The sequence below is a fragment of the Bipolaris zeicola genome (assembly GCF_000523435.1).
Source record: "Bipolaris zeicola 26-R-13 unplaced genomic scaffold scaffold_59, whole genome shotgun sequence".
NCBI lineage: Eukaryota > Fungi > Ascomycota > Dothideomycetes > Pleosporales > Pleosporaceae > Bipolaris > Bipolaris zeicola.
In genome coordinates, this window is record NW_006912108.1 from 109,754 (window position 1) to 135,689 (window position 25,936).

General features: G+C 50.0%; 11 protein-coding genes across 11 annotated transcripts; 7 read left to right on the top strand and 4 right to left on the bottom strand.

Annotated features, from left to right (window-relative positions):
- Positions 1-753: 753 nt before the first annotated feature.
- COCCADRAFT_36140 (uncharacterized protein) lies at positions 754-2,592 on the top strand (the record flags this gene model as incomplete). The annotated part of the gene is made up of 6 exons (XM_007713357.1): positions 754-1,084; positions 1,166-1,279; positions 1,343-1,475; positions 1,543-2,216; positions 2,272-2,495; positions 2,545-2,592. 6 exons carry the CDS (start codon positions 754-756, stop codon positions 2,590-2,592), a joined length of 1,524 nt encoding a protein of 507 aa, XP_007711547.1.
- A 711-nt stretch (positions 2,593-3,303) lies between these two features.
- Positions 3,304-4,633, bottom strand: COCCADRAFT_25671 (uncharacterized protein; the record flags this gene model as incomplete). The annotated part of the gene is made up of 3 exons (XM_007713328.1): positions 3,304-3,333; positions 3,384-3,857; positions 3,911-4,633. The coding sequence occupies 3 exons, from the start codon at positions 4,631-4,633 to the stop codon at positions 3,304-3,306; spliced, it is 1,227 nt and encodes a 408-aa protein (XP_007711518.1).
- A 797-nt stretch (positions 4,634-5,430) lies between these two features.
- COCCADRAFT_25672 (uncharacterized protein) lies at positions 5,431-6,317 on the top strand (the record flags this gene model as incomplete). Its single annotated transcript, XM_007713329.1, has 2 exons — positions 5,431-5,802; positions 5,853-6,317. The coding sequence occupies 2 exons, from the start codon at positions 5,431-5,433 to the stop codon at positions 6,315-6,317; spliced, it is 837 nt and encodes a 278-aa protein (XP_007711519.1).
- Positions 6,318-7,118: 801 nt separating this feature from the next.
- On the bottom strand, positions 7,119-12,075 carry COCCADRAFT_4426 (uncharacterized protein; the record flags this gene model as incomplete). Its single annotated transcript, XM_007713319.1, has 2 exons — positions 7,119-11,090; positions 11,143-12,075. The coding sequence occupies 2 exons, from the start codon at positions 12,073-12,075 to the stop codon at positions 7,119-7,121; spliced, it is 4,905 nt and encodes a 1,634-aa protein (XP_007711509.1).
- A 1,977-nt stretch (positions 12,076-14,052) lies between these two features.
- On the top strand, positions 14,053-15,710 carry COCCADRAFT_25674 (uncharacterized protein; the record flags this gene model as incomplete). The annotated part of the gene is made up of 4 exons (XM_007713330.1): positions 14,053-14,073; positions 14,129-14,216; positions 14,267-14,636; positions 14,693-15,710. 4 exons carry the CDS (start codon positions 14,053-14,055, stop codon positions 15,708-15,710), a joined length of 1,497 nt encoding a protein of 498 aa, XP_007711520.1.
- Positions 15,711-16,139: 429 nt separating this feature from the next.
- On the bottom strand, positions 16,140-17,030 carry COCCADRAFT_4428 (uncharacterized protein; the record flags this gene model as incomplete). Its single annotated transcript, XM_007713320.1, has 3 exons — positions 16,140-16,734; positions 16,787-16,860; positions 16,917-17,030. 3 exons carry the CDS (start codon positions 17,028-17,030, stop codon positions 16,140-16,142), a joined length of 783 nt encoding a protein of 260 aa, XP_007711510.1.
- A 568-nt stretch (positions 17,031-17,598) lies between these two features.
- COCCADRAFT_94212 (uncharacterized protein) lies at positions 17,599-19,056 on the top strand (the record flags this gene model as incomplete). The annotated part of the gene is made up of 1 exon (XM_007713358.1): positions 17,599-19,056. One exon carries the CDS (start codon positions 17,599-17,601, stop codon positions 19,054-19,056), a length of 1,458 nt encoding a protein of 485 aa, XP_007711548.1.
- Positions 19,057-19,477: 421 nt separating this feature from the next.
- COCCADRAFT_94138 (uncharacterized protein) lies at positions 19,478-21,780 on the top strand (the record flags this gene model as incomplete). The annotated part of the gene is made up of 5 exons (XM_007713359.1): positions 19,478-19,661; positions 19,717-20,453; positions 20,503-20,700; positions 20,749-21,517; positions 21,575-21,780. 5 exons carry the CDS (start codon positions 19,478-19,480, stop codon positions 21,778-21,780), a joined length of 2,094 nt encoding a protein of 697 aa, XP_007711549.1.
- Positions 21,781-22,251: 471 nt separating this feature from the next.
- COCCADRAFT_4431 (uncharacterized protein) lies at positions 22,252-22,642 on the bottom strand (the record flags this gene model as incomplete). The annotated part of the gene is made up of 4 exons (XM_007713321.1): positions 22,252-22,319; positions 22,385-22,447; positions 22,503-22,555; positions 22,617-22,642. 4 exons carry the CDS (start codon positions 22,640-22,642, stop codon positions 22,252-22,254), a joined length of 210 nt encoding a protein of 69 aa, XP_007711511.1.
- Positions 22,643-23,345: 703 nt separating this feature from the next.
- On the top strand, positions 23,346-23,609 carry COCCADRAFT_94145 (uncharacterized protein; the record flags this gene model as incomplete). Its single annotated transcript, XM_007713360.1, has 1 exon — positions 23,346-23,609. A coding segment is annotated over one exon (264 nt), but the record flags the coding sequence as incomplete, so codon positions are not given.
- Positions 23,610-23,629: 20 nt separating this feature from the next.
- COCCADRAFT_94139 (uncharacterized protein) lies at positions 23,630-24,985 on the top strand (the record flags this gene model as incomplete). Its single annotated transcript, XM_007713361.1, has 3 exons — positions 23,630-24,123; positions 24,174-24,787; positions 24,873-24,985. The coding sequence occupies 3 exons, from the start codon at positions 23,630-23,632 to the stop codon at positions 24,983-24,985; spliced, it is 1,221 nt and encodes a 406-aa protein (XP_007711551.1).
- Between the last annotated feature and the right edge of the window lie 951 nt (positions 24,986-25,936).

Here is a 25,936-nt window from a genome sequence, read left to right on the forward strand (position 1 = left end):
GTAGCTACACCCTCTTTTTGTTTTGTTCTTTACTTTTTATACTTGGCGGGAGAGATATGGAAATATACCTAGTAGGAGATTAGTAGCGAAATGCTGATGGTTAATAATAATAATAATAAACATCCCAATGATAATAACCCTTTGTGTTCGTTGAGGTCGTACCAAATAGGGTAGGATTACTGGTTTATTTTAGGGGGGGACAGAATTGCGTGGTAATTTGTTTGCCCTTAACCTTACCTTAACCCCCGCCCTCCTCCCCTTTACCTGCTTCCGTGGAAGGAAGTGGAAACAAGTTCAGCCCAATGCGTTGGTCGTTGTGTTACTGGGATGATCCCTTCATTCCCGCTTTGCCGCTGTCGGAATCCGGAAATTCCAAGGAACGAAAAATACGTGAGGATTGGTTGGACTGGGGCGCCGGTAATAATATCCTTGGTTGGGTTGTTATGCTGCTGGGATTAGTACGGGATCCACCCGGTTTTCCCCTGGGCGATTAGGTGAGGTGGGGAGGGGAAGGGAGGATGGTGGAGCTGGATGGGTTGCCTTGCGTGGCGAGTGGGAAAGGTATTGATGATGAAGTAGGTATGTACGGATGATGAAAGGTGCGTTATCGTGATCACGTGGGTGATGGCTTATCGTGAGGTTTCGCGATAAGGGGAGGGAGGGAAGGGGATGGCTACTATACGCCCAGACACACGAGACAAGCAGTCGTGACGATGCGAGCTGTGGTGTAAATTCTCGCATTGTACGTAATAAATGTCTGAATTTCATAGTCGCAGGGTTCTGCGCACGCCGTCGCCTCCGCTCCGTCGTGCTTCTATTCCCCTATCTACAGTAGTAGGACACAAACGCGCAATATGGCCGTTAGTACTCCTACTCGTTCTTGTCCATCTTTCAGCGGTTTTGTATACGCTTCCGCTCAATCGGGTGATTGAACTTCGTCTGTGTCAGGCGCATTACGAGTTGCGTGATCCATTGGCCATACAGCCTGATGGCTCGATACCAGAGAAGCTGTGTAAAATAGATGATGTACAGCGTCGTCTTGCGTGGTTACAGGGTACTATGGAGACGACGCTTGTTGTTTGTGGTATGTGGGTGCTTATGAAAGTTGTTCTCTTAGATCTCTTTGAGAGGGCGGCTAATCACGATGCTGACACTGTACTCATAGACTTCATCGTAACGATACCGTTCAGCTTCGTTGCTGAGAGATGGGGCGTCAAGATTGTACTATTGTGTAATTTGGTGCCAAGGATCTTTATGAGTGCTTGGGCTATGCTTGTTGGTATGTATTCTCATTACCCTTTCTGCCACATCTCATGTGATTTCGTTCTAAACATTGTGTCAGGAAACTTTCCACATATCCTCCCCACCAACGCCATTATTGCTGGCCCATTCCTAAATGTCCTTGGAGGCGAATGCGTTTTTCAATCCACAATCTTCACGCTAACTTCGGCGTTGGCTAGTGAGTATGTGGAACGGTATGTAAACCATCCAGTCACCATTCTTTTCAAAGATTTCGTAGCACGAGAAACTAATTCACCAAAGAGCATCCTACTTCTCCTACATCAGCTCAACATCCTACATCGTATCCTTTCTTGGACCAACTCTAGCCGCATTCACCATGAGCAATAGCCTCTGGCTCCCCTTCTGGTTTAATATTGCTCTTCTACTCTGCGCCATACCAACTATCAGCTTGCTCCCTTCGATTTCAAAAACACCTACTCTCTCCACGACCCCGGATCCCATTTCTCAAGACCCAGACGGAGAAGCCGGGCCATTACTACAAGGCAGGTCAATTAGCTCAATTAGACACGCTGAGGATTTCGAATCGCACGCTAGCTTCTTACAAAGTATACTGCATGCAACACGCAAAATGAGACGTCTCGTTACTGGCCGCCGCAAATTCCAAGTCCTGCTTTGCTCCTTCTTTCTTACTGCGCTGGCGAGTTCTGATACGAAGCTTCTGGTGCAGTATATTTCCAAGCGGTATGAATGGACTTTTGCACAAGCAGGTTACATGCTCTCCGCCAAGGCACTGGTTAACTTCACGTTACTGGCTATAATTGTACCGCGCATCATCCGGACTTCTATGTCATCCAAGACAGTTCACGGGTCGGAAGTACGGCTTAATATCATAGGTGCAGAAGTTAGCATTGCGGTTTCGGTGGTGGGCGTGCTGTGTGTGGCACTAGCGTCCAGGTTCTGGATGTTGCTTGCTGGTACGTACATGGGATGGTGATGATGGGGTGGAGGTATGCTGACATTCACTGCTAGCTTTGATTGTATATGCTCTTGGCTCTGCGCTGCCGGTTTTTACAATGTCGCTGGTTAAGTCACCTCTTATTGCGCTGGCGCATTCGGATGTCCAGGACTTCAGTATAGTCATGTTGACAAAGACGCTTGGGTCGTTGGTCGGCGCTCCTTTGATGACTGTCCTGTGGGTACAGGCTATAAAGCTTGGGGGTATTGGTGTTGGCCTACCGTACTTTTTCTCTGCTGTAAGTAATGTCGTTAATCAGATATACAACATGCTAACTCGTCATGCAGTGTATATATCTTATTGCAGCATTTGTCATTGCACGTTTGCGGACTTAGGGAAATCGATTCGATAACTCGAAATGTACATTCATACTAAGCTTACTTCTCAGTTTCAAGAACTAGAACAACGAGTCGAGCAGCGAGAATCGACATGATCCATGCACTAACGGCAAACGCTCGTTGGACATTAAACTGAAACTGTAACCAAAGGATGGCAAAGAGCAAACTAGCAATGAGGGAAACAACTAATATAGTCAAGAAGATGAGATCGAGGCCATAGTCTTCCTGACAATAGGCACCCCATACCATAGCGGGCTCCCCAACAAGTATCTGCCCCAGGCGAAGGCTCGACCTTGGGGTGAAGTTCAAGAGAGAAATACCCGAGCTTCTACGTGAAGTGAATGTCAAGGATCTCGTATGCGCTTTCAGGACTGATAATCAAAATGAATTCTAAATGAAAGAAGGGATGTTGTGCCTAAGAAATGACCTTGTTGAAAGGCTTGGCCACCGAAGGCACATGTGTATCCAACTCTCCTCCATAACGATGCCTTCACTCCAACAAACACCCTATGAGAAAGACTATCTCGAAAACCATACCCGATGCCTTGCTTGATGTGCGCCCTCAAGCAGTTGGTGTATCGTTGGTCCGCAACCCATTCCCGCAATCCCGCAATTGTGCTTGACGACTAGCTTGGGAACTCTCATTGTATATTACCTGAATTGGTATTCTCAATTCTTCGCGGGAGGATGACTATTTCCATCTCTTCTTCAGCCCGATTGTGGTCGGGATGTCTCAATCTGCTCTCGTTCATCTGTGGGCTGGCGATGTCACGTTCCGGGCCCTGTACCTGTCGATTGCTGTACCATGGGCTGGCAGTGTCACGTTCCGGGCCTTGTACCTGTTGGGCACCGTATTGTTGGCTGGTGAAATTTCGCTCTAAATGCTGTGCATGGTGGGTACCATGCCACGACGGCTCCCGAACCTCCGCCCTATAATCGGCTCCTTGATAAGATGATGAGTCGCGTGATGAGATGAATCGATCGCTAGAGATATCGTGGAACCTGGGTTTCGCTTCTCTAGCATGATTTCCCTGGCTTGGCGGCGCCCTGGCCGGCATGTAGGCATAGTCTGGATGTGAACAACCTTGATTGCGACGGCTAGATTGTAAAAACATTCTTTCGGTTTCGTCACTTGCGTTTCCTACGAAATTACCCGCGGTCGATCCGAAAGTCAAGTCTCCAAGTTCGCCTTCTATGTCGCCTTCCTTGTGGCCGTTGAACATTGAGTTGTAACCCTCTATTTTGGCACCTGTCATCTTGATCTATACTGTTGTCAGTTTTGATATATATCAATCCTAGAGAAAAAAAGCCTTACTCTGAGCCTTTTGGTAGGCTGTCCAGCCGGTTGATTCGGATGCGGGTCCATGGATGCGCCAGTTGTATCCTCAGCGCTGTGAGATGTACTCTTTCTATTTGACCCTGCTATAGGGATTTCCACACGAATGTTCTTGCAAGATGATTCAACCGTCTGTCGAAGATCCAGGAGGGCTTCTTGATGTTCTTGAGAAATGTATAATTGGAGCAAATTCCTCTTCTTATCAAGTGTCTCGAACGCTGAGCTGATCTTGTCTTGTGATGTGACTGGCGCCCAGTCGATACCAAAGATTCGCTTTGGTTTAAGGAGGTGTAGCACTTGGCATGCGATACCAGATATGGATATCAGAACAGGGAGGACGGGACTGTGGTCGTCGTTGTCGTTGACCTGTTGCTGGCCGAGGCGTTGAATAGTATGAAGTAATAGCCTGATATTTATTGCTTCGTCACAGTAAGTCGAGTTACAGTGAATAAGCTCAGTATAAAGTCTCTGGAGGCTAGTAGCCGATGAGGATAAGTAGACCAGGAGCTGGCTAACGCTTGCTGCACAGCCAACGAGTTCCATATTTGTATTGTATTGAAGACGGGACAGGTTCACAGAAATTTGATGATGAAGGACCATCAGCCAGGCTAAATCAATCAAATAGAAACCGCCACCTGATTTTCGTTGTCCACGTTGAAGAATATGCAGCCACAGCAAGTTGGTGGCTATAAGCGAACCCATGTTAGCCTTTCTATCGCATCAATACACATGCGAAACCAACGTGGCACCACAAGGCCCTCTCAAAATACTACTTTCCGGTGAATTTTGACCTCGGGTATCCTTTCAGAGTGGTCTGCAAGGCAGAAATCAGCATCTTGTGCTATGACTTAGTTTGCGCAGAGCCTTTCGTAGTGTTACACGAAATGCAACTGCAACGTGACACAGCCTTCCTGCACAACTTTTTTCCAAACATCTAGCAAATAAGATAGATTTACCATGCCCCTCACAGTATTTTAAGCTACAGGGTTTCTCCTGTTGTTGTCCATACTAATCAGGTCGGGGTATGTCTCAATGAAAGGATCATTTCGCCCTCATAGCCAGCGTAGTCTGTACCCGTTTCGATAGATTTGCGATTAGCGTGATTGACACTAAAATTATCCTCGAGGGGGCCTCGTTGTCACTGCTTAAGCGCTGGTCATGTGGCAGATACAACACCTGCAGTCTTAATTGGTAGTCCTTCACCAAGAGATAACACAGGACACACTACCCCTATGTCTTCACCGGAAACATACCCTGTATCATTTGCTGGAGTAACTCTCCGATACTCGGAGTCTGTTTCATAGCCAAGATAGGCTACGTTGACTCAAGGAAATTTGTGATGCCAACGCAGGCCTGCCGTGCTACTTCTCCAGCCCCTCGCCCTCGACTTTCTGCTTCTTCGGTACTCAAACGTATGCAAGGAGGGTACTCAGCCTTATCATATACTTAATCCAATAACATTCACCTTTCAGTGTCACAATACAACATCTCATCTCATCATGGAATTGGAGATGACGCATAATCACATCCCTGGAACGAACCAGATCGGTAACGGTGATATTAGGGGAGATACAGTCCAGAGTAGTACTGCCAATCCAAGCAGTAATGCCAACCCGATTAGCAGTGCCAATCCAAGTAGCAGTGCTAATCCGAGCAGCAATGCCAATCCGAACAACAACTCTCATTTCGAAAACAGAGGGCCACAAGTAGACAACAGGTTCATAGTTGGGGATTCAGATAAAGATCATAAACGACCATGGGTGTTTATGGTGTTTGTCGGGGCAAGTTTAACTGTGATTGGAGTTGTGGCTATCACCTTACCCCTCACACTCATGCATAAGAGCACTGGAGCCTCCACCAACAGCGAATCAGTGAGCACACCAAGTCCAGGTCCCAAAACAACCAGCTAACAAGCAAGCAGGATAATCCCAAGCCTCCCACAAGTTTCCCACTGTCCCCAAGTACCTTGGACGCTCCACCCGAAAAGCCCGCCACTCCAGCCTCGTTATACCCTCTTACGTCCGCAATCGCCACCGCACTCTCAAGCATCGCCAGTGTCACCTCTCCAACACCCATACCTTCGCCCTCTCCAACGTCCCAGCCTCTCGCTCCAACGATTCAATCTCCCGCTCCAGCGATCCAGTCTCCCTCCCCGACCCGAAAAGAAACCATAACGTCCTACGCTGCCTTCCTCACACCCGGCGCCCTTTGCACCGCGGACGCACAATGCTCGCCAAACATCTGCTACACAGAGCCCAACACTGTGACGTACTGCTGTGGGCCAACGATCACGGGGTGTCCCGGGTGGCCGTGTAGCGACCCGGGCCATCGCGACTGCAAAGATCCGTTCAAGTGTGATTTCCAGGCGTTCACTTGTTCGTTGTGATAGATCAAGAGAAAGGGTTAGAATAGGGGATGGGGGTAGATATGCCGATACGACCATATTCTCTTCTTTATTTTGTTTTATTCTTTTTTTTTCGTTCCAACGAAAGGGGAGGTGGTTCTGAAGAAGCGTATTGTGTGTTTAGCCGATGAGGATACATTTTTACTGTATATAGTTTGTATATCATGTAGTCATGTCTGTAAGTAGTTGCCTTGGCATCTTGTACGTAGTAATATAGCCTGATTCTTCGATCACTGTCTATGCTGAAACCAAGTCTCTTCTCAGCAATGCATAACAAGACTCAACAACAAACAAACCAAGAAAGACAAAAACTGGGGGTTATCAGTTTTACTGGAACAAATCATCTTCTTCGTTCTTACACACACTACGCAAAAAAACCTCCCGCCGTACAAATATCTCCAGAAGTAACTAAGCCCGCACACATTCAAAAGGGGGGAAGAGACAACCCCCGCCGTCCCGAGATATGCAATCCAGCGAATCTTACAAAAGTAGAGAGGCAAGAAAACGGGGATAAATAAGGAAAAAATCATGGTACATGGGTAGTAGTGGTGTAGTGGTATAGCAACCTAGAGAAGAAATAAACAGCACGGCAACTCCTTTTTTTTCTCTAACTCCCTTAGAAAAGGTGCGTGTATGCCAACAAAAAAAGACGCAACAGCCTCCCCCAACATGTTCTCCGTTATGCCTAGAACGCCATGCATGGGTGAATGCATCCAACAGCCCCAACAACCTAAACCAAGAAGGGAAGAAGAGGGGGGTATGTACAAAGCAATTGCTGGGACTCTAGCGACGCGCTTGTGTCTGGGAGAACCAGTCGTCTTGCGTAGACGGGTATTGTCTTCGCATTTCCGCCTCCTCTTCTTCTTGGCTCGATCTAAGGATCTCTTGCATGGCCTGGATATCGTTGATAATGACGTTGAACGCTTCGGTGACCTCCTTGAGGACAACATTGCGGTTATAGTCGGATCGGTGCTTCCAGATGGCATCCATAAGCGCGGCATTGATTTGCTCTAGTTGTTCGAGTGAGCAGCCGGATGTAGACTGCACCAGCTTGTTGTGTAGGGCTGTAACCAGCGTATCGTCGATAATGAGCTGAGGCTTTGGCTCCTCATCGTTCAAAATCTGGTTGAGATTCGAGTGATGTGGAGGTGCAGGTGCTGGCATGGAAGTAACGTATTGCGGTGATTGCGAGGGTTGAGAGTTTGACGGTTGACTGCTGACGTAGTGGACTTCTGTTTTGGGGACGTGGTCAGTTGCTGGTGCTGGGGAGATACGGGGCGAGAGTTGGAAGCGTCGAGCAAAGAAATTTGGCGAACCTTGTGTGTCAGGAAGCTGTGAGCCACTCTGTTCTGGCAGCATCTCCGAAAAGTTGGGGATGCCCGAGGGGGCAACGCCGTTGCTACTCTGAGTACTGAACTTGTTGTCTGAAGACCTGTGCGAAGTCTTTTGACCAGAAGTCGTCGTGGAAGCGCTGTTGTGGTAGTCATTGGGATGCGAGTTCGGCGCCATGAATGTGCGGCCCGCGATCTGCGACTTCTGCGTCTGAGTTCCCTGGGTGTCAATCCTACTTGGAGTTTGGAATTGGAAATCGTGTTGCGTATTGATATTCAGATCTTGGCTGTCGGTCATGTGTGTGTCATCGTTGGAAGGCGCGGTAGAGCCGTTGGTTGCGTGCTGTGTACCATTGGATAACTCCACGGCATGTACTGGCCGCAATGGAGTCACGGGTGGCATAGCCAAGTGTCCAGGAATGGGTTCACCCAAGACAATAGGCCCTGAGGTCTCCGTTGTGCCGATTGATTGCTCAGGGGGCACCCGGGCAATATCAGCAAACTCTTTGTTTGCCGCTATGGCCTTCTCCCGCTTCTCTTGGGCCTTGCGCTCTCTCTCGAGCTCGCGCTGATATACTGCCTCACATTCTGCGAGCAGACCGGGATTTTGCTGCATGAAAAAGTTGTCTAGGTCAACCTCGACGTTTGTGATCATCTCATTGCCCTTCAAGGTTCGTTCGGCATCTCCAAAAGTCTTAGCATCTTTGACAAGAGTCTTGATATCAAAGAGGTAATCTACCGGGCGTTTGTAGTAACCGTTCGAAAGGCGTTTCTCGATGGTACTGAGATCCAAGTTGTAGTACTTGTTCCCACTCTCCACGTGCAAAAGGACGTCGACGCCCCTGGAATCTTTGGAGAACTCCCATGGTCGTATGGCACCCTGGTCTTCTTGCTCGTCGTGTGGCAAGTCTGACCGGACAAAGTCAGGGTCCTGTTCCTCAAGCAAATAAGAGTACCAGCTTTCTTCCAGAATTGGCTTGAAGAACTTCCTGTGGCTCCTCTTCAACTGATCCATGATGGGTTGGATGACTATCTTCATCTTGTTGAGTGTGAGTCTGTCTTGTTTCTTCTGCCACTTTTCGCGAGCTGCAAGTTCTTTAGGATCAATAACCGGCTCAACGATGGGAGCGGCTTCCAACTCAGGCAGTACGCGCTTCTTCCTGTTATCAGGATCGGGGAAATCTGCAGGAGACATGCGGATGTAGTGGCTGATGTTGTTAAAGAATTCCGAGCGGCCTTCTTGGTCCGGTCGCTTGAGTTGAAACTGGTTCGACTGTGAGAATGAGAAGAGATCCATCATCATCTGTCGGTCAGGCTTCTCATCTTCACCCGATAGCTCCATGATGCCCAGAACCATGATCGGCTCATTAGCGCCAATACTTCGCAAAAGAAGCTTGAACGTTTTGACCGCTTGTGGGGGTAGTGTTTGGTACCAGACGTCGACTGCAGGGATATAGATGACACTGGGTTTGTGTCGCCTTACTTCAGTGAACAGTTGCGTGATGGCTGCCTCGGGCGTTCGGGTCGAGTCTTCCAAGATGGTTGGAAGGTCAAAGGATTGAACATGCAATCCCTCTATCCTGTTCAACAACGCAGCGCCAAGATATTGCTGACCCATGCCTTGGAGACCACTGATGAGTAGACGGGGCCTGAAGATCCTGCTGCTTTCGAAATTTCGCATAGTAGCTTCACGCTCGAAACCCTTCTCGTCATCTCTATCGTCAAATTCAGCTTCTTCGAGTGCCGTGAGCTTCTTCCTCCGAGGAATGAGTTCGTCGATACGCTTGATGATTGCCTCAAGGGGTTTCCGCAGCAGCGGCTCGATGTTCTTGCCCAATGGCGCTGCGCTTGCTGTGACGGTTCGCTGAGAAGAAGGAACCATCTTGTTGACTGAGATCATGAAATCCTTTGCTAGGATCTTGATGTTGCTAGGATCAATCAACAATTTCTTCTCGGATGTGTAGATTTGAGGGTATGTTCCTTGCACGGCGTTCAAGGCTGCCTCTGTGCACAAGGCCCGAATATCGGCACCACCGTAGCCCTTGGTCAGCTCTGCAAGTTGATCCTTCATATCCGGCTTTAGAGGTGGGTCCCAGTTCTTGGTATGAATGTCGATGATGGCTCGTCGACCTGCAACATTTGGTAGTGGGAAATAGAACTCTCGATCGAATCGTCCTGGACGTCGAAGTGCAGGATCTACTGAATCAGGTCGATTGGTAGCACCTATGACGATGACCTGCCCACGACCATCCATACCGTCCATTAAAGCAAGAAGTGTCGCGACAATTGAAGCATGAATCTGCTCTTGTTTACTCGATCGAACGGGTGCCAAACCATCGATTTCATCAAAGAAGATGATACTAGGCTGGGTTTTCCGTGCTTCTTCGAACAAAAGACGAAGCTGCCGCTCAGCTTCTCCCACCCACTTGCTCAAGGCATCGGCACCTTTGCGCATGTAGAAGGTAACTTTCTGCCCATGCGTACTGACACTGGAAGCGAGAGCACGGGCAAGAAGTGTTTTACCGGTACCGGGTGGTCCGTGGAACAAAACACCTCGTGGAGGAGTAATCTTGAAGCGTTGGAAAACTTCAGGGTATAGCAGTGGAAGCATAACCATTTCCTTCAGTTTGTTGATGTGGTCGTCCAAACCACCTACTCCATCGAAATTGACATTTGGATCGACACCCAGAGGATCCGCGTCCGCAAGAGCCTTCTTGTCCTTGACTTTACCAAGATTTGCTGGGCCACCACCAGAGGCTTGTTGTGGGTCAGCATTATGAGTTTGAGGAAACCCGAACCCAGGGGCCGTCGCTGTGGTTGGAGTCATGCCAATCATTCCACCAGCTGGCTTAGGCATCTTCTGGTTCTCATCCTCGCTGCTGTCAGAGTCACCGCCTGCTGCGCCCAGGCCAGCTTCGACACCACCACCAAAGGGACCTTGGCTGCGCCAGAGGCTCCTGTATGTGGATCGGCCACCTCTTGCTCGTGGTTTGTCGGCAACAGGAGGATCGTCGTCATTGTCGAACATGGTGTTCATCTCTGGTCGGACGACACGGTAGTCTACTCCAGTGTTACGGGCTCGACGTTTGGGCACCGAGTCATAAGCCAGATCCTCATCCGGCTTTCGGCGGCTCAGTCGCCGCCTCTTGTTGTATTCTAGGTCCTGAAGCTCATCCTGCAATTCATCTTGATCCAACCCCGATTCTTCAGACGATGAGTTGCGCCTGCTACGCTGGGACTGACGAGTCTTCCCTCGGAGGCGGTTCGACCGCCTTCCTGAGCCTGAAGCGCTTTCTGATGCAGACGCCTTGCCCTTGTCATTGTCGGACTCAGATAGTTCTTCCTCTTTTTCGTCTTCGGCGGGGGGTTCAAAGTCACTGCTCTCGTCGGCGGCACGCTTGCGTTTGGATGATGCAGCACGGTTCTAGAAGACTGGTCAGTTTGAACACACAACTCAGAGTCGAATACTGTCGCACCCTTATATTACGGCCATTGCGAGCCACTGGACCCTCCTCGTCAGAGTCCTCAGCAGCACCTTCGTCGTGCTGAGATTCTTGAATCACACCTTCCATGTCCTCCTCACCCTCGGCATCTTCGTCTTGCGCATCTTGCGCAGGTGAGCTGTCCTTGCTTGCCTCCACTTGGGTCTGAGTGCCAGCAATGATGGCGTCGAGGGGACCAGGAGTGTCATCGTGGATCATTGATGTCTCTTGCGAGGCTTCCATGATGGCGCTAGGATGCTCGATCTTGGGACCCTTGCCTCCTCTTGTTGCGCGCCCAATAGGCTCAGGACTGCGGGTTCCTTCACGGATGACGGTGACATGCTTGCCCGAGTCAGAGAGTGCGACGATAGGTTCTTCAATATCATGAGAAAGACGAGTGCTACGTCGAGTTCCATGAACCTCTGGTGTTCTTCCGCGCGCAAGTGATTTGCTGCCGGTACGAGTGCGCAGGTTGCGACTGGAGCTGTTGTCGGGCATCTTCAGCTTTACAATGAGTGATGGCTTGTCAACCTTTTCGATGGATGGCTGTGCACGGCGTCGCGAGGCAGGCTTAGGCGAATCGTCTTCCGAGGGTGTGTCCTCGATTTCGTCTTCGCTCTCTTCGTACTTGATCTGCTTCTTGGTGGCGCGACGCACGCTTCTGCCTGTCGCAGGGTTGATTTCTGGCTCCTCTGACTCGGAACGCTCGGTAAAGGAGTCGTCCGACTCGATTTCGTCGTCGTCGTCGATGTCAGAGCCGCTGTACACGCGCCGCTGGCGCTTCGAGGGCTTCTTTTTGGCCCCCGGCGTGCCTCGGTTGCGACGGCGCTGAGGTACTGCGCGTCTTTCCGAATCGTCGTAATCAAAGTCGTCAGGATCGGATGCGTTGGGGTCGATGTCGAACTTGCGCTTCGATCGGTTAGACATAGGGACTCGTTTGCGGTGAAGCTGTTGCGTTCCTTGGGTAGCGCGGTGAGTGAAGGGGATCCGATGCGTCGCAGCTAGGGCGCACTTACACCGCCCAAATAGGGTATTTGTCAACTTTCACGATTGCATTAGTAGCAGAGAAGGCTGTTGTGCATGTGCGCCGATGACGGCAATAATGCGCGCGATGCTGACTGCTGGTCGACCGTGTGTCGTGTTGTTGTGAATAGGTGTGCGCCTGCGGGTGCGCGATGCACAAACACAAAGGATGCAGAAATGGACGCGAAAGACAAATGATAAATGGCAGACCCCTCCAAAATCCACGAGAAGCAGGGAAGTCCTAATAGATGATGTCGCTGAGGGGCGTGTGGTTGATGGGGAAGCGCCGCGTTGGAGCTGGTTGACCCAATGTTGGCTGCTCACCCAATCCTAAGCGCGCTAAAACCCAACACGATTTTAAAGCAGGGAATGCTTCTTCTTCGATGCCGCAATCACGACAATAAAGAATGCACCTTGTTTCTCAACATTTAATAATTCAATACGCGTGAAAAGACCCGAAAATCAACGTCGGAATATGAATTAGGCAAGTTCGGCAACTTTTCGGGAGTCTCCTGGCCGACTCTGGACTGCTATTCGAGCTCTCTTTTTTTCTTTGACAGCTCTTCCTGCCGTCTGTTCCTGCATGATCGACATGCGGCTCTAAAAGCTTAACGCCATTAGAGCTCGCTGGCATCTGTGGGGAAGGGCGAACCACGCACGTGCGCCACGTGCCAGGACGACTCCATCCTCGCAAGCACCCCTGGACAGTGACGCCCGGAACGTACCATGCTCAGCACTGTTTCCATCATTCAACAGCAATAAATCTATTTCATGATCATGATTGTGCAAGTCTCTGCGAATTCGTCCTGACACTCTCATGTGGGCCATCGTGAATACACTGCGAATTGACGTTAGGTTCATGTAGAATGAACGGAAAAATATGATAAACAGAATGGCCATGCTGCCTTTCTGCGGAATGTGTAATGGAGTGCTTTTGCTTGAGCAGTGGTGGTATGTACTTGGTCAAATTGCACTTGTGTTGTAGTGCGACGAACATCGCAACCACCAAGCGCAGCACACCTCATAAGCGATGCCCATCGACGCTTCGGATCATCACATTACAACAACCGCGGCACATAATCATGTAAAGCATAGCTTGAATCTTGATTACAGTGAAGAAAAGTTCATGATGATCTGAATACGACTACACGTCCATACGGCGCCGTGGTGACGTATCGCTCCTTTCTTTTCCTACATCTTCAAGATACCTTCTACGACCACAGCGTGATACTTTTGTTGGTGCAGGCAACTGTGAGTCACTTCTCTCTCTTTCCATGTAACAACTAAACGGTTGCCAATCTTATTTTGCGCTCAACCGACTACACGCCCTTGACGCTCCATACGCCCTATACGCTCTATACGCTGCCGGCGCGTAGAGTCTCTGTTGTAAAGATATTGGAAAATCGGCACAAACGTCTATGCCAGAGTACGATATTGTTCAAAATTCATCTTTTTTTGTGATTGAAATTTATCAGATAGCATTTTGCGCAATTCCGTGTTATTCATATCCACTTGACTTTGCCTCGGAGTTGTTCGCTGCCGTCCCACCTTGAGCTCTTGGAGAACACAGAACCCCGCATTTCGGCCATAGCTCTCTCAAACGTCATAGGCTGCCGCAGTTCTGCTCAACACCCAACCTAACGGTGATTAGCAATTGACGTCTGGACTCTGTAGGCGGACTAAACTTGCCCTAATAATTTCACGTGGGCCGTCTCAAGATCGGCCAAAGTCGCGGCATTTTATATTTTCTCTTCATCCCCCCCAGAGATAGCAATGCGCTCTTTCGTAACTGCCACTCGATCACTTGCACGACAGCCAGCCTACAGGAATAACTTCCAGAAGATAACCTTGCCATCAATTGTTTCAAGAGGATACGCAAACATGGGACACTCAGTACCACCGGTATGTTAGTAGCTTCCATCAACTCTTGTCCCTATCAGACTAACATTACCTACAGCTCAACGACAAGTCGCTGCTGAAGAACCAGACATATGTTAACGGAGAATGGATAGACGCAAAGTCTGGCAAGACCTTCGAGGTCCACGGTAATTCTCCTGTCCTTGTTTGGCATGGGCCTATTCTTATCATTGCGCAGATCCAGCAACAGGCAAACTCATTGGCACAATGCCTGAGATGGATCGCGCCGATACCGAAGCTGCCATCGCTGCTGCAGCTGCAGCTTTTCCTTCCTTCCGCAAAACTACCGGCCGCGAGCGCTCACGTATGCTACGGAAATGGTACCAGCTCATGATGGACAACGCAGAGGACCTGGCCAAGCTCATAACGTGGGAGAATGGAAAGCCCATGGCAGATGCGAAGGGGGAGGTCAACTACGCTGCGAGCTTTTATGAGTGGTTCGCGGAAGAAGCGCCGCGAATCTATGGAACTACCATTCCAGCGTCAATTGCTGGAAACAGGGTTTTCACAATCAAGGAGCCGGTCGGCGTTGTTGGATTGATCACACCGTAAGTATTGAGACATGGTTGAAAGTAGGTATAGCCAGCATTACTAACATGGATAGATGGAACTTCCCAGCAGCCATGATTACAAGAAAAATTGGTCCAGCACTGGCGGCTGGTTGCACAGTCGTGGCCAAGTCTCCTGGTGAGACTCCCTTTACCGCTGCTGCCCTGGCTGAGCTTGCACACCGTGCGGGGATACCAAAGGGCGTAGTAAACTTCGTCACGGCCCTTAAGAACACTCCAGAGGTGGGCGAGACAATCACATCAAGCAAGACCGTCAAGAAAGTTTCTTTCACGGGTTCCACAGGTGTAGGAAAGCTTCTGATGAAGCAATCATCAGACACCCTGAAGAAACTCTCTTTTGAACTGGGTGGAAACGCACCCTTCATCGTCTTCGACGACGCCGACCTCGAATCCGCCGTAACCGGCGCCATCACATCCAAATTCCGCTCTTCAGGCCAGACATGTGTGTGCGCCAACAGAATCTACGTCCAATCCGGCATCTACGACGAATTCTGCACCAAGTTCACAGAAAAGGTCCAGAGTTTCAAGGTCGGCGGTGGATACGAAGAGGGCATCACACACGGTCCCCTCATCCACGACCGCGCCGTATCAAAAGTCGACGCACACGTCCAAGACGCTGTCAAGAACGGCGCCAAGGTCCTCCATGGCGGCCAGAAACTCCCAGATCTCGGTGCAAACTTTTACCAGCCCACTGTCCTCCGTGACATGACTAAGGATATGCAACTTGCAAAGGACGAGACTTTTGGTCCTGTAGCGGGTCTCTTCCCCTTCAAGACTGAAGCCGACGTCGTTAAGCTTGCCAACGAGGCCGATGTGGGTCTTGCTGGATACTTCTTCAGCCGCGATATTCAGAGAGTGTACAGAGTCGCCGAGGCATTGGAGGTGGGCATGGTTGGCGTCAACACAGGTCTCATTTCAGATGTTGCTTCACCTTTTGGTGGCGTCAAGGAGTCTGGATTTGGACGCGAAGGAAGCCATATGGGTATTGACGAGTATGTTGTTACCAAGACCATTACTATGGGTGGAAATGGCCAGCCGCTGCAGGGCGAGTAAGGGATCTTGAATACAATAGTGCTCATGTCGCAGCGAGATAGAAAGTTAAATGCATTCTGAATTTTGGTATCTCACTGAATGTTAGGCTATCATTGCCACATTTGTTGACAAGCACGCGACTAGGTATTTTGTAGGTATCGACTCCCAGCAACATCAAATGTTTCTCATTGATTGTACCCAGGCGGTTTCCGTCATTGTCGTTACACGCATGTGATTTTCCCATGCCCACCAAGCACCTCATAGCTGAACATTGTATGCAAAAGTCACACACGTGGAAACCAGAACCTCAAGGTCATCATTGAAAGTTGTTCATTTTCATGCCAGTTGACCCAGCACTATCGTTGGATACATACGTGAGGCGCCGAATGTAATGCCCCGCGCCATAACCCAGGAATGCTAGAAAAGACCCATGTCACCCAAAAACACCCTCTAGTACCTCTTTCCCTCACGGAGAATGTCGCTGTACTCCTCAAGTGGTGAGGGGCGGAGAGCGTTCTCTTTCCACAGGTTGGGAGTAAGGAAGCCGTAGGTGTGGGCGACGGCAACGAAGGTAGCCTTCAGGGTGTTCTCAAGAGTCTTGGTTGAACCGGAAGAGGCAGTGTAGATATCCTGGACACCAGCCAATTGCAAGAGACGCTTGACGGCGGGCGAGGCGACAAGGCCGGTACCGCGGGGAGCGGGGATGAGACGGACAGTGACGGAACCGCACTTTCCGCTCTCCTTAGTGGGGAGCGAGTGAGGCTCACCAAGGTTGGTACCCCAGTAACCTCTTCGGATGGGGACGACGGAGAGCTTGGCGATGATGATAGCGGCGCGGATGGCGGTCGCGACTTCCTTGGAGGTCTTGATACCGAGACCAACGTGACCCTCAGAGTCACCGATGACGACGATAGCCTTGAAGCGGGTACGCTGACCAGCACGGGTCTGCTTCTGGACGGGCTTGATCTTCATGACCTCGTCCTTCAGCTTGGGAAGGAAGAAGTCGACGACCTGGTACTCCTTGATGGGGAGAGAGTGGAGGTAGCTACACGCTGTCAGACAATTCTCTCGCACTTCCGTTGTCCGGCTCAACATACATCTCCTCCATGCTCTTGATCTTGCCAGCCTTTACAAGACGGCCGAGCTTGGTGACGGGCTGCCATTCCTTCTCCTGTACCAATTGTCAATTTCCGGCAACATTTCCCTTCAACGACTATGTTTGCGTACTTCAGACTTTCCGCCACGGCGGCCACGGCCACGTCCGCGACCACGTCCACGGTCACCACCGCGGTCTCCACGAGAACCGAATCCGCCGCGAGCGGGGGCAGGAGCGTCAGCCATTTTGTATGTCGGGTGGGGTATACGGCTGCTGATTCTGGGATTAGCAATTTGACAGAGTAACAGGAGGGTTGGAGAGCGTACGATTTGGTGTTTCCTGGAGTTAGTACTGTTGTCGCGGAAGTCGAGGTCGCGAAATTGATGGAATTCGACCTCGTTTAGTCTGTGGGTAAAAAGACGCTAACCGTATATGGCTTGGCGCCAGTAGTGGATGCTCTGCCCATGGACACATGCTGAACTTGAACTCTAACTAGACCAGTGGCGGCTTTATTTAAATACAATGAAACTAATCATTCTAGCAATTATTGATGCGTTGCGCATGCCGAAAATTTTGAAATTTGAATCAATTTTATGCAAAAGTGCTGTGTATAAGTGTCGACGTGACATGCTGTCACTACGGTTTACGAGTAGGTTGTGACAGTGCGGCTGACTAAGAGACTGTTGAATGCGCATGACTCGTTCACATGGCAATGATAGCACATGTCTCACGCGAACAGCACCACGAACAAAACCTCAACAATCCAGTTACACCCCTATCGCTTCCCAAATTACATTCTAATGACCAAGCATAATGTCTATCTTAAACTCAGTACTGGGCTCGCTCTCTCCACCGTCAGGATTTAGAAAGTCCTTCGAAGACCCGCACGCGCATGAACATGAGCTACCATCATACAACTCCTCATCGCCTCCACGTATACCACCTCCCGTAACGTCCTCGATACTATGGACGGCGCCAAAAGCAAACATTCCAATTCAACCTCGAGTCCCCGACGACTTGCTAGCTCTACAACGGCGAGCGCGACACCTCGAACAACAGCTGCAAGAGCTGCTTGATGCGCAGGCAGATGGTTTGATGGCCGGGCTGGGAGCGGGAAGCAATATACCAGATGATTTGGTGTCGAACGGGAGTACCACACCGACTGTCAGTAGTGTCAGGTCTAGCGACAAAAGCGCAGAAAATGGAGAGACATTGCCTAAGCCCCGGCGGAAAAAGGTAGGACTGCAAGCGGCAAGAAATGGCATATCTAGGCGCATGAAGCAACTCGCAAGCATCAAGGCTGAAGAGCTCGACTTATTAGATGAAGATTTAAGGAAAGTACAAAGCACAGTCGAGAAGACAGATGCATGGAGCCAGAAGCGCACACGGCTCGAGAAGAAGATCCGAGAAATAGAGTGCCAGGATGCCGGTGCAAAGACGCGCAGTCTACAAACAGAGGCCTCAAAGCTTGAACAAGAAATACGGCAGAAGGAAGAGGAGTTGTGGGCGCTCAAACGACGGCATCGACGGGTATTGGATGAACTGGCCGATACTGAGAACTCAGTGGAAGCGAAGATAGCATCTTACAAGACGTCACTGTCATTGTTGGATCGCGAAGTCTCGAACTTTCTCGCGAGACCTGTAGATCCGAACCACGTACCTGTATCATCCTCCCCATACCCTACGCTTCCCGCAAAACGACGAACGCTTGAAATGGCACGCGAGTACTGGCAGGATGAATACACCAGATTAGCTGAGAAATGCGAAGAGATCGATACAGACCGTGGGGCGCTTGACGAAGGAGCACTTCTATGGTCAGATGTAATGAAGAGAGTCGGGGACTATGAAGCAAGCCTGCAAAGCTATATGCAACAAGCGGGACGAAAGAACCCTCCTGAATCATCTAAACTCCTCGACCAGATGGAAAAAACTATATCCTACCTAGAAGAAAAGTTAGAGCTTGCTTCTTCGCGAAGTTGGAATCTGTTGGTATGTGCTATCGGAGCAGAGCTAGAGGCCTTCACACAAGGAAAGAATATGTTAGAAGAGGCTCTAGGGTTGAAGCGGAAGGGCAAAGAGAAGGCCACAGAGCCACTACTAGATCAAGATGGATTCCAAGCTGAGCAACCCGAAGACATGACCGTATCAGCTATCAGGATCACCCAGTCCCCAAAGCCACCAGCCCCGCCCAAGCAACAATACTTTGATTCGGAAGACGACGATCCTGATCCTGAGCTTTTGATTTCACATCAGGATGTTGATACATACTGAGTATGTTCTTTAGTGGCGGATCGATAGGTATTGCAAATCAGCTCTAACAGCTTGAATACACTACTATTTTGCTACGGCCTTCATAGTTTGATACCCCGTTGGTAGTGATGTGCTGTTCCTGCGTAGCTGTGAGATTGGGGGCTAGTCGCTTTAAGCGCACCACTGTCACCATAACAGTAGTTTGAGAAATAGTCAAATGATATGCTACCTAAAAACAGAGTTCGCAAGTGTAAACTATACCTACGTAAGAACGCGCTATGTTGGTGCCAGTGCGTATAGTATATCGATAAGGTGCTCGATTGGCGTCATCGGTGATAGGCCTTATCGCCGAGGTTAGTCCAGAGCTCCCGCTCACTACGATCATCACCACCATGTTGCCTCGGCGCCACTTGCGACTCATTTCAGAGCTCAATCCACCAACATGAGCTCGTCGCAGGTTCCCACTAGTCCGCCTAGCGAACTTGAAAATGCCAGGACCATCGTATACGATCCGAATGATCCGTTTTGGCGAGATACCGAGGATGATGATGACGACATGGACTTTGTGCCCGCAGAGGAAGGTCATGATGACGAGGAAGAAGGAGAGGGCGACTCAAGTTTCCATGGTATCTATTGCAAAGCGTTCCATGATTGTGCTGTGGTTGCTAACATTATGCAAAGATGCTGCTGAGCGACTGAGTAATCTTAGTGGAGTTGAAATCGCATTTGAATACACCGATGACAATGATGAAGAGGAGGAAGAGGAAGAGGAAGATGACGATGAAGTTGAAGACGATGATGAAAATGAAGAGGAGGAGGAAGACGATATGGAACTTCCCCAACGACCAGTGATGATCACCCGCGACCAGATCATGCAATTGCTTGGACACGCGGGACTGGGGCGAATATTCGCCGCCGATTTCTCACAACGCTCTCTGCTGCGACGACGCCGGCTCGACGATGAGGAGGAAGATGACGACGACGATGACGATAACAGCGACCCTGGCACTGGCTATGATCCCGTTGTGCCTACAGGGACCTCTGGTAGAAGGCGCCGCCCTCGTGGCAGGGACTTGCTGGAAAAGGTACCAAGTGAACAGGGCAGAGAACTGATGGAGACGGGTACCTTTGGATCGAATCCTCGAAGAGAGGACACAATCAAGAGGAAAAAGAGGTTGGCCTACGATATCATGAGGCGAGAGTTGGGTATTGGTAGTGATGGACGACAGAAGAACGCCACAAGGCTTTTGAAGCAGGATATGATACCTGAATCAGTTGCTGATACCATTATTCACTACAACGCACGGTGCTACTCAGGACAGTTCTCAGATGACGGCAATTTTTTCTTTTCCTGCGCACAGGACTTCAAAGTGCGCATGTACGATACCTCGAACCCCTACGATTGGAAATACTACAAGGTAAGCAGTGAAATTGCAATTTGGGAGCAACAAAGTTGATTGGTTACAGACTGTGAGATACCATGGTGGGCAGTGGACAATTACAGATGCCTCACTTAGCCCCGACAACCGATTCTTAGCTTACAGCTCAATCCGAAGTATCGTGAGCCTAGCACCTACAGATCCTGAAGATGACTCGGAGCCTCACATGCTCGACTTCAACAACATGGGTACATCAAATCCACGAGGCTTCCATTCGCACTTTGGTGTAAGTCAGAGTAAGATTGGATATGCGGTCTTGGCTGATGAAACCTAGATCTGGTCAATACGTTTTTCGGGCGACGGTCGCGAGATTGTAGCTGGAACTGGAGATAGCTCAGTATATGTCTATGACATTGAACGAAGGCAATCGGTCCTTCGCATACCAGGCCATCAGGATGATGTCAACGCAGTCTGTTTTGGCGACTCTCAATCACCACATATCCTTTACTCTGGATCCGACGATACAACGCTCAAGGTGTGGGACCGGAGAAGTATGGGAGATGGCCGAGAAGCTGGTGTTTTCTTTGGCCATACCGAAGGCCTGACGTATGTTGACAGCAAAGGAGATGGTCGATATGTACTCAGTAATGGAAAAGATCAAACTGCAAAGTTGTGGGATTTGAGAAAAATGGTGTCCAAAGAGAAGGCCGATACCATCGATCCGTACAGATATACGACGCGCTTTGAGTACCGATCCAACGGCTACGACTACGACGACTTCCGCCCACATCCGCACGATTGTTCGCTTGTCACTTTCCGCGGACACAAGGTCTTGAAAACACTGATTCGATGTCACTTTTCACCTCCTGGTAGTACCGACTCGCGATATGTGTACTCGGGTAGCTACGACGGCTCGGTGTACATTTGGAACATGGATGCTACGCTTGCTGGCAAGGTCAACGTGCTGAAAGCAACCAAGAATTCGCGACCGCGGGATCCAGATCTACTCGCTGGAACCTATGACTATTGGGGTCGGAATGAGGGCAAGTGGATGACATGTGTTCGTGATGCAAGCTGGCATCCCAATGCGCCCATGATTGCAGGTGGGTTTCTATGATTGTGATCGATTGGTGTGTGAGTTTTTGCTAACAAATATGTAGCGACATCTTGGAACGGCTGGGGTACCTCACAAGGAACGTGCACAGTTCACACGTGGAACGATGGTGTTGAGGATGATGAGGCAGAACCCAAGGTTGGCCGCCGTGTCAATGCACAACTACAGCATGACGAGCGGCTGTATAAGAGTCACGAGGGCCGGTCGAGAAGACATCCGGTTTGGTACGAGGACATGATGGATGATGATTGAGCGGACTGTATGATTTGCTTGCGCAGACCCCCCGTGCTTGCATGTCGTTCAGGTTGATGCATCTCTGTGCGTGTCATCTTGTCGATTTCGATTTCAACATGGGCGTCATTTCAACGGACTTTAAGGATGGCGTGACTGGAACTCTCATCTTCACATACTTTGGCTCCTTTGTATCAACCATGTCGAAAGCGATGTACGATCACCTCACGCACGTATCAAGGATGCAGACATTAGAAGTATAGTTTGCAAAATGTAAATGTGGATATAATCAAACTCCCGCTGACCCAATGTCGGTATTGTACAGCCCTATGCCATAGATATGTCATGCCCGATAGCCAAGCGTCCGAACTCGCAACGTGGCCTTCTCTGCCCTTAGTCGCTAAACACAACTATAAAATGGATACGGCAAACGAGTCGGTCGTATGGCCGAGGGAAAGTAAATGGATGCTCTTTGGTGTGAGGGGTGGTAATTTATGAGCCGCCGACGAGGATGTTGTTGACGGGAATGTGGATAAGCTTGACGACGTAGCCAATGACGCCTGTGAGGACGGGTCAGATGATTGCGACGTGAAAGGATGCTGTGGCGGGTGATGGTGTTACTGACCCATGATCAGGAAACCGATTCCGACGGCTTGCGATATCCTGATGAACTCCTTCTTGTCGGGCTCTGTAGTATGGTCAGTGGCCAATTGTGGTGAGGTTGAAGAGTCAGAGGGCCGTACTGGTGCAGCGGTTCATGAAGAGAGTACCCTCCTTGAGGAACTCAGCGGGCATACTGCGCCGTATTGTTAGTCCGTCATAAGCCCACGTTATATGTGCGCCGGGGCATTGCGTACTCGGCAAACTCCTTGATGTTTTCCATGGCGACTGATGTGCGATTGTGATACGAGAAGGGTTGTTCGAAAGGGTTGTTCGGTAGGATCAAAGTATCGTGGAAGGGACAAGTCACGACTTAATGGATGGAAGCTGGTAAATTGCCAGCCGGCGGACGACAGCAATCTGGCCTTGCGGAGAAAGCGAACAGGGGTTGGCGGGCTGCCAAGCACGCTACTGGCAGCGCTAGCGGCTCGAGCTATCGCATCCACGTCCTCGTCCCTCACGCCCATCCTCACTCGCGCCGACACTGCTCGAATCCGTCAAGTCTTGTCAGGTTTGTTGCCCAGGCCAACACTCACTACTACTGAACAGATTGCCCCCGATATCCCAGGCCCAACGGTTGCAGTCTGGCTCTTTGCATCGCCGCCACACATCGCGCGGAAGACCAAAAGGGAGCGCGCTGGGTTGCTGCACATACTAACTGAAGCTCACCCTTACTTTTGTTCATCTTTTGTTCTCATTATTTGCAGCGCACCGTCTTGCGCTGCGTCAATTCTCAAGGGCTTTGTACACTACAGCGGCGCTACAAGCACACTGTACTGGGGGCGGGCAAAGCAAGCGCAGGAGGCGGGCTGAGGCATTACACTACTTGACACTACCCTATCCTACATCTCTCTCACCATATCCTGTACCTTTTACATCTCCGCATCTGCCAGAGGCGATCGGATTATCCCTTCTTGCTCTGAACGGTCCTTCTAGACCTTGTCACTACGCCGACTGCGGCACTGTACGTATGGCCTTACTCTACGCTGTTTGTTTTCTTGTACCGCCATCGCCCGGGGACGCACTGCAGGCGCCTTATTTTCTTTGCAATACTCCCTTGTCTTATCATGCTGATTTGTATGCCAATCACAGAATTGCATGTACTTTGGCTATTGATACTAGCACATCGAGTACCTAAGAGCGAATCAAAAGAGAATACCGGAAACTACATCATCGCTTACTGCAGTTGACTTGACATATCACAGCAAACATGGCTGACGACGACAACTTCGACATCGACATCTACGGAGATGACTCGTACCAAGATTCGACCGCACAGCATGATACCACCGTAACCGACGCCAATGCCCCAAACGCAGATGCCAATGTAGCCAACGCAAACGACGCACAAGAGAACGCGGCTACCGAAATGGGAGATCAGACAACCAACCTCAAAGGTCCAGGTGAAGCAACCAACGGAAACGGCCACCACGACCAGAGCACACAACAAATAGCATCCACAGGAGGCGCATCCGGTCTCGATGTTCACAAGCAGGCACCTCAGCAGCAGGGCACCAAGCGAAAGCAAGGCGAGGACGATGATCGCCCCACCGATCCCGGAGCTACAGCCGCTTTGATGATCAACGACGTCAACTGGTGGATTAGCGAAGAGGATATTCGTGGATGGGCTAACCAGAGTGGTTGTGAAGACGAGCTCATTGAAGTCACCTTTAATGAGCACAAGGTCAATGGAAAGAGCAAAGGGTTGGTTTCCTGCGGATGTTAGAGCAACTTGTTACTGATATCTCTTGTAGTCAAGTTTTTACCCTACTAAACTCACCGCAAGCAGCTACTGCTCTCAAGCATCAAATTGAGACCTTGTTCAAAGACCAAGCCCATACTAAAAAACCGACCGCCATCTTCAGTCCCCCACATGTCAACCCGTTCAAGACGCTACCAAAGGACGTACCCGCACGAGACAAGGGCAGGAACGATCGTGCTTCATCTGGTAACTTTGGTGGCCAGGGTGGTGGCTTTAACAACAGGGGCGGGTATAACAACAATAACCGAGGAAACTTCAACAGAGGTGGCGGCATGGGCTACCAGAACAATCGCAATTTCTCGCCTGCTGGTGGCAACATGGGAGGTAATATGGGAGGCTATGGCACACAAGCTCCGATGAACAACTTTGGCAACCCCATGGGGGGCATGAACAACTTTGGAGGTAACTTCAACCGCGGCGGCATGATGGGTGGTAACATGCGGGGTGGCATGGGCAACCGTGGCCGTGGCGGCAACATGGGCATGAACGCCATGGGCGGAGCTCCTATGGGTGGTATGAACATGCCAATGGGCGGCAACATGATGGGCATGGGTACCAATATGATGGGTATGGGCGGTGGCAACATGGGAATGATGGGAGGAATGGGTATGTTGAGACACTCTCATATTAGTGACTTGACTCCACGCTTTTTATCTCATGTCTTGAACACTGGCTAACGCTATTTTTGCAGGAGGTGGCTTTGGCGCCAACCCAGGCTTTAATCCAGGATTCTTCCAAGGCCAGGGCGGTAACGATGGCAGCTGGCAAAACCCACACGGCGCTAAGAGGCCACGTCCTGAGTAGTTCCTAACATGGAACTTTTACATTCCGCGCCTTCGGCCTTTCTATGGGATCTGCATACATACATATGGCGAGACCCACTTTCAAACGACGCGTTGATCTATAACGCATATCGACTTGCATGCATACACGAGACGAAACGAAGCCAACCGTTTTCGGGATGTCAACAATCGTCTCCTTACTGGCACGAAGACATTTGATGTTCCCGACTCATCTTTTTCTGGGTTCCTCAATAGCATACGTCAAGGAATGGCCTTTTCTTCCTCTTGTATCGCTTTTTTCTGAGTTCCTTGCAAGCGGTGCACGCAACAAAATGGCGACATATTTTCACAGTTCTGTTCGAATAATCATCTCGGCGTTTTTTGGTGGGGGTTTGGCAGGTCCTTTTTTCTTCGTCAAAGAATTGATTCTTTTTCTTTCTTCATCTATGTCCTTGGTAGCTTTTTCTTTATTTTCCTCCGTCTGGTTACTTAGTCTTGCATACTAGGTATTTTTTTAGCACGGTGTCATGGTGTTTGTTCGCTCTCTGGAAAGCGACATAACATAAACTCTAGCATAGGTTTACAAAGACAAGATATTGTAACGTGCGGGATCAGTAAGCTGGGCAGATCAGTAAGCTGGGCACCCTACCAAGCTTAACGCGACTCTCTGTGCAATTGAGCCACAACAACGTAATAAAATAAAATAAAATTAAGAGGTATGATTCTTTAGATAGCTCTGCATGAAGTCCGAGTATGCCCTTGAATGTGGCACTTTGTACACGTCGGCGGCGCGCGCTGACGTCGCTCACCAGCCTGGCTCTGGCTGGCCTCCATGACCATCCTCTCTGCCTCTACAGCAAGCTGCTGAGCCCGCTGTACCTGGAGTACCCCACCAGTAGCAATATATTGACGCTGCTGACTCTGCTTTTGCTGTTGACGCTGGACTTCTGCACGTAGCTTCTTATTCTCCTCT